Consider the following 11611-nt stretch of genomic DNA (forward strand, 5'->3'; position numbering starts at 1 on the left):
CACTGGGTGATAAATGGAATTGTTGAACACCTGATTTGGTACACTTGAAGCTAATATAACACTATGTTAATTATACTGGAATTACAATTTAAAAAGTAAAAATAAACTTATCTGTAAAAAAAAGCTTTTAAAAAATGGCAAATATTGCTTATTGGAGAAGCCTAAAAATAGATTATAAGAATGCTTCCCTAGTCTTGCTACGTTCATGCTATGATTCATGTGCCGGATGTTGCTCCTAAAGCAGTTATTTTACAACTATATTACATCAGGATAGCATCTGGCTATAAGCTAAATATTTCAAAGGCTCATGTTTTGTTTTAAGATTTTATTTATTTGAGAGAAACACAGAGAGCGAGGGAGCAGGAGTAGGGGGAGGAGCAGAGGGAAAGGGAGAAGCACACACCGCACTTTGCAGGGAGGGAGCCTGATGCAGGGCTCAATCCCAGGACCCTGGAATCAGGACCAGAGCTGAATGCAGATGCTTAACTGACGGAGCCACCCAGGCATCCCTCAAAGGCTCATGTTTTAACTGGGGTTTCCCACCGCATTTCCTGCACAACCTACTGAAAAAACTGGCATTTCTGAGTACATGAGATACTTCTGCTTAGTTTTGAATCTTTTAATGGGGGGGGGGGATAAAGGGGACAAGCCTTTCTTGAAGAGTGAAGCTTCCTTTAAAATCCATTTTCACACTCTTAGCCAACTTCCCTTAAAATTCACAGAAAATTGGGCAGTTCTGGTGGCTCAGTGGTTTAGCCCCACCTTCAACCCAGGGCCTGATCCTGGAGACTGGGAATCCGTCAGGTCCCTGCATGGAGCCTGCTTCTCCCTCTGCCTGTGTCTCTGTCCCTCTGTTATCTCTCATTAATAAATAAATAAATAATCTTAAAAAAAATAATTCACAGAAAATCAAGGATTACATTAGGATTCTGAGTCTTTACAGAAGCTAGCCAGCTTAAAATTTTTGTTAGTTCACCTCATTTGATGAAATTACCCTTCATTCTTGTTTCATACCACATCTTCAATCATTCTTGCTCTTTACATAAAAAAAAATCATAAGCAGATCTCTAACCAACTTATATGATGTGAGAGAAATAAAAAACAAGCAAACTGAAGTAATACGTAATAGTAACAAAAAGCAACTACTTCCCCACAGATTAGCCACTTGACTTTTCAATGCTGAACTTTATATCTGTTCCTGAAGAGGACTATTGTGAAATGCCCAGAGGAATTGATAACATAAGCATAAAGTGTTGTTTTTATCCTTATCAAGTTCAACGTTTTGCCTGAATGAAAAAAACAAAACAAAACAAAACAAAACAAAAAAAACAGTGACTTAACTTCAACATGTAAAATGTAACTATCTCTCCTTCTGGAGAGAATATTTTCCCCTGAAGAGATTATACTGGTATAAAAAAGCTACTCAGTCTCTCACTTGATAAATGTTATAGTCATTGAAACATAGGGAAAACACATTTTAATTCAGTCATCAAAAATTAGAGATGTCTTTTTAGGAGTATTTCCAGTGAATAAATTATTCTACCAACAAAAGCTCAAATAAGAAATTCAACTTCTGCTTTCCATAGCTCTTTTTAATTCCAAAAATACCTTATTCTGATTTGCTTCTGAACAGTCTGTCCTCATAAACTCAGTGTTTCTCATATAACAAGAACCGGAAGCTAGAAAGGAAATTGAATCCTGAAGTGGGCAATTAATTTGGCAGTATTTGGTTTTTCCAATATGAGTATGTCAAGATCAAAAACTAAATGAGAAACTGAAATCACTAAATGTTTGGAAAAGAAAAACTTAATTTAATCTCCATGGTCTAATAAAAGATCTTATTAGCACAGAAACACATTCATTTCCATTCTTCTGAGACACGACAAAAAATATACTCGTTCCTGTGAAGAGCAAGAACCTCTAGAACCTATGATTTGTAAATAATTGAAAACTTCCGGGATCCCTGAGAGGCTCAGCAGTTTGGCACCTGCCTTTGGCCCAGGGCGTGATCCTGGAGTCTTGGGATCGAGTCCCACATCGGGCTCCCTGCATGGGGCCTGCTTCTCCCTCTCCCTGTGTCTCTGCCTCTCCCTCTCTCTCTCTCTGTGTCTCTCATGAATAAATAAATAAAATATTAAAAAAAAAAAACTTCAACAAATTTTAGCTGGCTCTTCTTGGCCAATGCAAAGAACCCATCATATACCAATAAAAGTAAAAAAAAATAACAAGAATAGAGAAGCTGCTTAATTTCCTATAGCTCAGAATTATTCATCTTTTTATATTTCTAGGGAAATGGGAAAATAAATTTTGTATTAGCATATTCTTTTCAGCACATAAAAATATGTAGCAATCTAAAATGAGGGCATCCCATTTCAACAAGCAGAGTCTCTTTCTTTCAAATCAATTAAGTCAAACTAGATCTTTAAGGGCTCTTTCAGTTCTAGAATTCTAATGACCCCTGTTGTCAAGAAGTGACCTCTCATATCACATAAGAAAGTATGCCCTAATAGACAACTGACAAAATGACAGAACTGAAAATATCTTTAAGCAGAAATGCTATATCCTTCTGCTCTAAGTTTATCAAAACAAACATGCTCCCTTTGCCCAAAAACCTAAGAAATCTTTAGACCCACCTTAACAAAAACAGTACATATAGACAATGAAATTTAATTGCCCTATTCCATTTTCTATCCATTTTGTTTTTCAAAGGAAACCACTAAAGTCAATAATACCTTATGTATATCAGAAAAAAACTTCTGCATCTTTTCTTCCTTTTTTTAAATCTTTTTTTCCTGTCTTTTTTTTCTCTTTTTTTTTTTTTCTGCATCTTTTACAATTGTTTCCTTATGTGTTACTGGTTTATCATAACCAGAGCAGCAGAAAAGGATAAGCACATAAGGTGAGGGTGTGCCATTACAAAATATGGGTGAAGGCATGTAAATAATGCTAGCTATTGCTAATTTCGCATAGTCTAAAGAAGACAATTCAAGACTATTATTTAACCCATTCTAATATTCAACTAGTCTCTGTGAGAAAACTTTATAAATTCTTCCAATACCAGCTTAACTTTGCTATTACCTGCTGCTTCAAAAAAAAAAAAAATACAGATAAAGCCTGACAATAATCTTAAAACAGGAGAACTGTTGTTCACATATCAGAAAAGCAACACTCAAACTAGTAACACAGAGTGTCAACAAATACATGTGTAAAGAGGCATTTCTGTTTACCATAGATAGGAATGAACCTGACCAATTTTTAGATTTATCTGGCAACTGTAACCAGCATTTAAAATGTGAATTTCGGGATCCCTGGGTGGCACAGCGGTTTGGCGCCTGCCTTTGGCCCAGGGCGCGATCCTGGAGACCCGGGATCGAATCCCACATCGGGCTCTCGGTGCATGGAGCCTGCTTCTCCCTCTGCCTATGTCTCTGCCTCTCTCTCTCTGTGACTATCATAAATAAATAAAAAAATAAAAAAAAAATCTCTTTAAAAAAATAAATAAATAAAATGTGAATTTCTATTATTCAGCAATTCTAATTCTAGAAAAGTACATATAGAAACACCAACATCCTACATAAAGACATGCATAAGGATGCTTACTGCAGCATTTTCTTATAGCAAAAATTTTGGAAATAATCTAAATGTTCGTTGATAGAACAGTTAAATATAGCCTGGTGGAGTCTTCACTGGAACACTGTGCAGCCATTAGAAAAAATTGCTATAGAGTTGCATATACAAACTTGGAAAGATGTTGACATTATATAATTAAGTATACCAAAAAAAAGTTCCAGAATATATATTTTACAAAATGGGACAATATAAAATTAAAAATAAATACCCAAGCAGCAGGTCTGTATGTTTATTGTCTAAGCAGAAAGTCTCAGAAGATTCTCACCACAGCAGCACAACAGAAAGAACTTTCTTTGGTGATGGAACTGTTCTATATCTGTGCTGTCCAGTAAGGTATCCATTAGGCATATGTAGTCATTGAGCACTTGAAAGTAGCTAGTATGACTAAAGAACTGAATTTATTTCCTCTATGAACATAGGTGTGCAAATATCCCTGAGACATTGCTTTCAGCTCTTTTGGATATATACCCAGAAATGAGGTTGCTGGATTATACAGTAATTCTTTTTTTTTTAGGAAATTCCATACTGTTTTGCATAGCAGTTACACCATTTTACAATTCTACCAACAGTATAGAGCTCCAATTTCTTCACATCCTTGCCACCAGTTGTTATTTTTTTAATAATAGCCATCATAATGGATATGAAGTGATCTCTCATTATGGTTTTGATTTGCATTTCTCTTATGATAACTGATATTGACCATCTATTCACGGTTTATGATCATTTCTATGACATCTTTGGAAAATGTCTATTCAAGTCCTTTGCCCAGATTTAAATCAGTTTATTTTACTATTGAGCTGTAGCTCAGTTCAGCACTTTATATATCGTGGATACTAGTCCTTTATCAGATACATGATTTACAAATATTTTCTCCCATTCTGTAGGTTGCCTTTTTACTGTTGATCCTATCCTTTGATTCACAGAAATTTTAAAGTTTGATATACTCCCATTTGCCTGTTTTTGCTTTCATTGCCTATACTTTGTGTTATAGCCAAGAACTAGTTATGAAGTCCAATGTCATGAAGCTTCCCCCTATGTTTTCTTCTAAGCATTTACAATTTTAGGTGTTACGTTTAAGTCTTTAATCCATTTTGAGTTAATTTTTGTATATAAGACGAAGGTCCAAATTCATTCTTTTGTTTATGGATATGTAGTTTTCCCAATACCATTTGCTGAAGAAACTGCCCTTTTTCCCCACTGAGTGGTCTTGGTACTCTTGTCAAAGATCATTTAACCATATATGCAAAGGTTTATTTCCAGACTCTAGCCTACTGGTCTATTTGTCTTTATGCCAGTACCAGTTCGATTACTTGGATTTGATGGATTACTGCAGTTTTTGTAATGTTTGAAATCAAGACGTATGAGTCCTCCAACTGTTTTTTTTTTCAAAATTGCTTTCACTATTCAGATACCAAGTCTCATTTTTCATGTGTGTTATGACAAAAAAAAAAAAAAAAAGGTTGGGAATGACTGAGACTTATAGAATATTATCTTCAAACTTTTTGTTTATATACACCCCAAGAGGTTTTCAATGGTATGTATCCCTTGCACAAATGTCATTTCTGATGTACAATAAACATTGACAATTTAATATAAATGTATACATCCTTTTAAATTTATTCACATTTTACATATAACGGAATGATAGACACCATGTTAAAAAATTGTTCTCTAAAAGTAATTTTAATAAATCCTCTTTTCTCCATAAATTCTTATTTCCATTCCATTTCCTCCAGAGTGCTACTCTAATGTAATATTATTTTTATGATTAATCCAAAAATTTCTCTGCAAAAACATGAAATGAGAAAAGTTTTCCTGTAATAACTCCACATATTAAAATGTTTCTTCTTGGGACGCCTGGGTAGTTCAGCGGTTGAGCCTTTGGCTCAGGGTGTGATCCTGGAGTCCCAAGATCAAGTCCCACATTGGGCTTCCTGCATGGGGCCTGCTTTTCCCTCTGCCTATGTCTCTTCCTCTCTCTCTGTCTCTCATGAATAAATAAAACCTTTAAAAAAAAAACGCTTTTTCTTGAGCTATTATAATTATTATTAGAAGTTGATAACTGAGAATAACATACATATATCACAAATTTTGATGACTATTAAACATAAATAGCAAAAATTATTTGGAAATGTCCCAATGAGATGGATTGGGGAGTTCATAGTCCCTTGAGTAAAAGAGAAGTTTTTGTTTTTTTTAAACACCTTGGAATAATAATATTCAGAATGTATGAAAGGTGAGCCTTTATTTAGTAAAGTGCAAGGAGGGCAGGATAGAAAAGTAGGTACTTTCATAAAAGTATTTGTAAATTAACTTACTTAAAACTATCTGTTCCCAAGTAACCCTTAGGCAAATTTCCATGCAACTCCAAAATACTCTTAATTTCCATCTGACAACCCTGCTACTGTATAAAATTTAAGTTCCTGACAATCCCTGCAGCTTCACCCCTTATCGTACCCCACTCTCACAATTTTCTACTTGCAGTTTTCTAAACCCCATCTGTTCATATCCCTTGCCTGACCACTTTCTCTCCACCTGACAAGCATCTATTAAACAATTAAGACAAAAAAAACCCAATTAAGACTTAGTGAAGATGACATTTTCTCTAAGACAACTCCCCGAGTCCCCCATGTAGAATAAACATTCCTTCCATCTCTGTCATGTGCCAAATTATAGGACAACACTTTTAATGCTCCTTTTACATACTTATTTCCTTTATTGACTGAATGTTCCTTGAGGATAGGGACCTATTTTATTCACCCTTTAAGACTACTTTGTACCTAGTACATAGGAAGTACTCATCAAACATTAGCTCCATAAAAAAATTAAAGACTACTCATGTCTCAATTTCCTCATGACAAATTTTATCTGTGAGAGCCTCTTCCAATCTTAAATTGCTAATAAAATCCACTAAATCCATAAATTTCTGGAAATTCCTATAAACGTTCTACTTTCAGATTATGTCTTTTCTCCCAGTAGGATCTCAAACAAGAGAAAGGATTTTTCATGAAGCCTTTAAAAAAATGGGTATTTTATGCCATTTGTATTATCCCATCATGTAAAGTTGACCCCATGACTTTAGGTTACCCTAAAAAGCACACTTTGCTCAGTGATTGTATAAAAATATGACTTTAATTGATGACTCCAATGTAATTCCCTGCATGCTTTATCTTCAGTCTTTCTGGTAAAAGAGGCAAGAAGGAAAGTTGTCTTACTTGTTTAGTATGTCACTAGGAAATTATTTTATTACCAGGTAAATTACAGGATCCACAATATTCTAATATCCAAATTACCTCCAAATATTCTGATTCTCCCTCTCGTACATGTATTTCTTTTTTTGTCCAACTCAATTTTAAATATCAGAAAGTTCTGGTTAAAACTCCAGTCTCGCTGGAGATTATGACACTGTAGTTTATGTGCGGACCCCTAATACTACCCACCTCTGAAATTTCAAAATATGAGACCAAATATTTTGTCTGAAATAGCATCTGTTGAGTAGAAACAATTATTAACAGTTATCACTAGTGTAAACATTGGAAAATAGTAGGGTTCAAGATCTCTTTTAAAGCCACAGAAAATAGATTCATTTCATAATTGAGAATACAAAGTAACAAAGTCATAATGTTATTCTCTGACAATTCAAATATGGAAGACAGTAGTATTGAGTTCTGGGTCCCCAGGTACCAGGTATCATTAGGTCTATGCCAGCTGTCCACATTAAAATAAAAGAATTATTAAACTAATAAGCCTTCCAGATTATCATTATTGTTGCTTTGGTTTTATATATCCTCTAGAAATGAGCTAAGAAATTAAAACTATATAAGCTAGGAATATAAAATGTTCTCATGAATTGTTTCCCAATAATCATTTATAACAAATAAAGTGAAGCCAAGCAAGGCCAAACACCATCAACAGGTTAAGGCAGGTCCCACCTGCTCAGTTCAGGTTGGATGGTGTTAAGGCAGGTCCCACCTGCTCAGTTCAGGTTGGATGGTGTTAAGGCAGGTCCCACCTGCTCAGTTCAGGTTGTCTTAATGAAGAGCTCTTTACAATACCTGGTGCTTTGTTTGCGGGGTGGGGGCAGGGAGAAAGACCAGCAGCGATTATGGAAATCCATAGCCCTAGTCATCCCAAGAATTCCAACAAAATTATCAACAGTAGGACGGCATATTTTGATTATCTTTACTTGTAAATCAAAGCACTATTTTAGCTGTAAAATATCAGTTTGGCAAAGGGGCTCCCTGGTTAAGATGTTCTTTCTCCATTTATTTTCTACTTGAATTGATGATAGCCCCAATAACGCTAACATACACAAACCTCAGAATTTGAATTAAAAGGGTGATAAATTAAATCACACTTGTAAACCTATAAGCATATTGCAAATAATCCAGATGCTTGGTGGTATGACTACGTATCTCCAACTGCCTGGATTGAGCTCCTATCGTTAGACTAGCCTTCACTGTGTGACCTTGAACAATTATTCAACCTGTATGTGCCTAAATTTTAGCATCTATAATTACGTCATACACTATGGTATGCACTGGCCACATCCGGCTATTGACACACTTGGCAGATTTTAATTAATTTAAGCTCAAATTAAGTAAAATTAAAAATTCAGTTCCTTAGTAGCACTTGTTACATTTCAAGGGCTCAACAACCAGATGTGGCTAGAGGCTACCATACTGGATAGCACAGACCTAGTAATAAAAATAAGACAATATGGCTGGGAGTAACGAATGTGATCAAGGGAGCAGGAACAACTATGTTAGATTAGGTGATCAGAAAAGGCCTCCATGAGATGTTGGCATTTGAGGGGAGACTCGACTAACAAGATGCAGCTAGAATGCAAAGATCTGCATACAGCATCCAAAGCAGAGATAAGAGCAAGAGCAAAGGCCTCAAACACAAATAAGCCTGACTGGTTTAACAACAAACTGTGTGTGAAGCACAAAAAGTAAGGGGAGAGTAGTATGAGTTGCAAGAAGTGGCAGGAGGCAGGACCTCAAGGGCCTTTAAAACAATATAAGAACTTTGGAACTTCTATTAAGTGCAATACAGAGAGTTATAAAGGGGCATGTTATGACCTAAATTGCCTTTATTTTTTTTTTAATTTTTATTTATTTATGATAGTCACACAGAGAGAAAGAGAGAGAGGCAGAGACACAGGCAGAGGGAGAAGCAGGCTCCATGCACCGGGAGCCCGATGTGGGATTCGATCCCGGGTCTCCAGGATCGCGCCCTGGGCCAAAGGCAGGCGCCAAACCGCTGCGCCACCCGGGATCCCATGTTATGACCTAAATTGCCTTTAAATGTTCATTCCGTTTTTGAGAAATAATTACAAGAAACCAAGAGTGGAGGCTGGAAGATCTATATAAGAGGCCTGGTGCCATTGCCCATGTAAACGAAGAGCAGGGGAGTGGCAGGGGGATAGAGAAAACCTGTTGTTTCCTCTACATCCTCTTCCTATATCTATTATCCTTCACACCTGGCTCCTTGAAAAAGTCAACTTTTTTTTTTTATCTCCTCAATAGCCTGTAAATATGCTTTCTGCCTCCACCAATGCACAGAGACTGTCCTAAGGCCCCAGTCACCTCTACTTTCCTAAAACCAGTGGGCACTTTTGCACCCTTACCTCAGCTGCATCTGCAGCTACTGACCGCTCTTCCCCTTCATCAAATCCTCTCCTTTCTCCACTCCTGGGCATTGCTCTCACCTGGTTTTCCTCTTTCTCAGGCTTCTTCCCATTAACCTCTACACGATTCTTATACACCAGGCTCCTCTAAGGGTGCATAACCAGTACTCACTTCTCTGCATAATCTTTGAGACTGAACTGACACTTTTGGCTGGCAACTCCCAAACATACACCTCTGGCCGGGGATCCTTACTAAGTTTTAGACCTCTAGGTCTAGTGTTTGACTGGACCCCTCACTTTGACATACCACAAACATCTCACATGCAAAAGGGTCCAAATATCTCCTTCACCCTCTCTCATTAAACACCCTTGCCCAAGCCAAAGGCATTCTCAACTCTCTCACTCATCAGCTAGGACCCATCACCAGATCTTCACGAGATCCTGTACAGATTCTATCTCCTTGATAGCTTTCCAACCCATCTCTTCCTCTCAAGTCCTGCTGAAGCTACCCGAGTTCTGGCTCACGTCGCTTTTTGAGGGACTGTAACACCCTCCCCCCCTCCAATTTCCCTGCTTCCCATCTCACCACACCGCGACCAAAGTACCTAACAGGTATCCAAACACTTTGATGAATAGAAGTACAAACCTGCCCATGTCCTTTCTCTGCTGAGAAGCCTTTCTAAGACATCCCACTGCTTCCACAGGCTTCTTGTGATCAAACACCTTTATAGCCGCAGCTCTCCCACATCCTCCTCTTCAGCCAAGCGGCAATTCTTAGTTTTCTAAATGTCACGTCATCTCAGGCCTCTCTTCCTCGGCACATTCTATCACGTGTCCCCGTGTATCTAACCAACCACTACTTCAAAGGTGGGCTTGAGTATTGCCACTGCAAGGAGTGTCTGCTAGTGCCAGATACGTATACATATATGTACAGGTGTGTATATACACACATATATATGTATATATACATATGTGTGCATATGCGTATGCATGCATATACATGTGTATGTGTGTGCATATATACATATATACGTGTGTATATATGTGTGTGTATATATATCACACGGAATGGTTGCTGTTAATTTGTCCCAGTAAACTTTAGCTCCATGAGGGCAGAGACCACCAACCTCATTTGATCTGCAGCCCTACTTGATGGGCACAGATTTGGGGTCTTCTACTCACAGGGCACGGAGCATATCCGGTGGACCTCTCCTCACCATCCCGCTACAGCACAAAGCGACAGCACCGTACCACAGAACCGAGTATCCTTCAGGTGGGAGATGCGAAGAAGAAACCAATAAACTGCACAACGCACACCCCTTCCACAGGGGAAATGTGGAAGATTCTGAGAAACTAAGCCATATCTCATACAGCAGACTTGGGGGTTTGATGCTACCTGGGCTGGGGCTTGTTTAACACGCTTTTGATGATAATCACAGGTGGCAGGCGTCTCGTCTCCCTAAAGGAAATCAACTTTTCCGGGCCCTCGCACCGTAATTTTGGTTCCTGCTCTAGATTCGCGCTCACTTCCTGGCAGGTTTTCCTTATTTGGGAGACGCTTACTCACCACCTCAGGAGTCACTCACTTGTCAATCGTTTATTCTGTACATCTGCATGGAGGGGGGGGGGGAGGGGAAGGGGCTGGAAGACGGGAGACCGGGCGGTGAGCAACACTTTCTCGGGAGGGAGGGCGACACAAGGCCCCAGTCCCAGGCTCGGAGCGGGGAGGCGGAGGCTGCACCGGGGGCAGCGCTGACAGCTGGCAAGGCTCGGGAGCGAGGATGCGACCGCGGGGCCGGCGGGCCGGAGCGGGGCGGGGGGAGGGGCGGGGAGCGGGGTCGGCAGAGGCGACCGGAAGCGCGGCGCGGTTCTGACCCGAGGGCGAGCGGCTGAGGAGAAGGCTGGGCGACAGGAGGACGACACGGACGCCGCCAGGGCGGACGGAGCCGTAGGACGAGGAGGGCCGGGGATCCCCGCGCGGGGGGACGAGGGGCCCCGCGCCCGCCGAGCAGCGGCCGCGGCGGGGCGGGGCGGGGGACGGGAGCGGCAGGCGGGGGGCACTTACTGGGGTCCCTCCGCACGGCGCCGCTGGGGGTCTCCTCCCGCAGGTGAGGGAAGAGGAAGTCCCGGGCGGCCTGGAGGTCCTGGAAGTAGCAGAACTGGACAATGGAGCAAGCCATGGCTCCGGGAACCCCGGCCGGGCGCCCACCTCGCCTCACCTCACCGCGCCCTGCCGCTGCCCCCCCGCCGCCCCTCGGCTCCCACAGCCGAGCCCGCACTGCCTCTCGCCGCGCAGGGGCGGGGACTCCAAACCGGAAGCTGTCAGCGCGCGCCGGCCCGCCGCCCCGA

General features: G+C 40.2%; 1 protein-coding gene across 4 annotated transcripts in view; it reads right to left on the reverse strand.

Moving 5' to 3' along the window:
• RAB3GAP2 (RAB3 GTPase activating non-catalytic protein subunit 2) overlaps positions 1 to 11574 on the reverse strand; it is a 100019-nt gene extending 88445 nt beyond the window's left edge. For all 4 annotated transcript variants that reach the window (XR_007409199.1, XM_049106995.1, XM_025420972.3 and 1 more), the window contains exon 1: positions 11328 to 11574. Coding sequence is in view for 3 of the 4 variants with exons in the window: in XM_049106995.1 (XP_048962952.1) it covers positions 11328 to 11442 (115 nt within the window). In the remaining variant the exon portion in view is untranslated. The remainder of the gene's footprint in view (positions 1 to 11327) is intronic.
• Between the last annotated feature and the right edge of the window lie 37 nt (positions 11575 to 11611).

This window comes from Canis lupus, chromosome 38 (assembly GCF_003254725.2).
Source record: "Canis lupus dingo isolate Sandy chromosome 38, ASM325472v2, whole genome shotgun sequence".
NCBI lineage: Eukaryota > Metazoa > Chordata > Mammalia > Carnivora > Canidae > Canis > Canis lupus.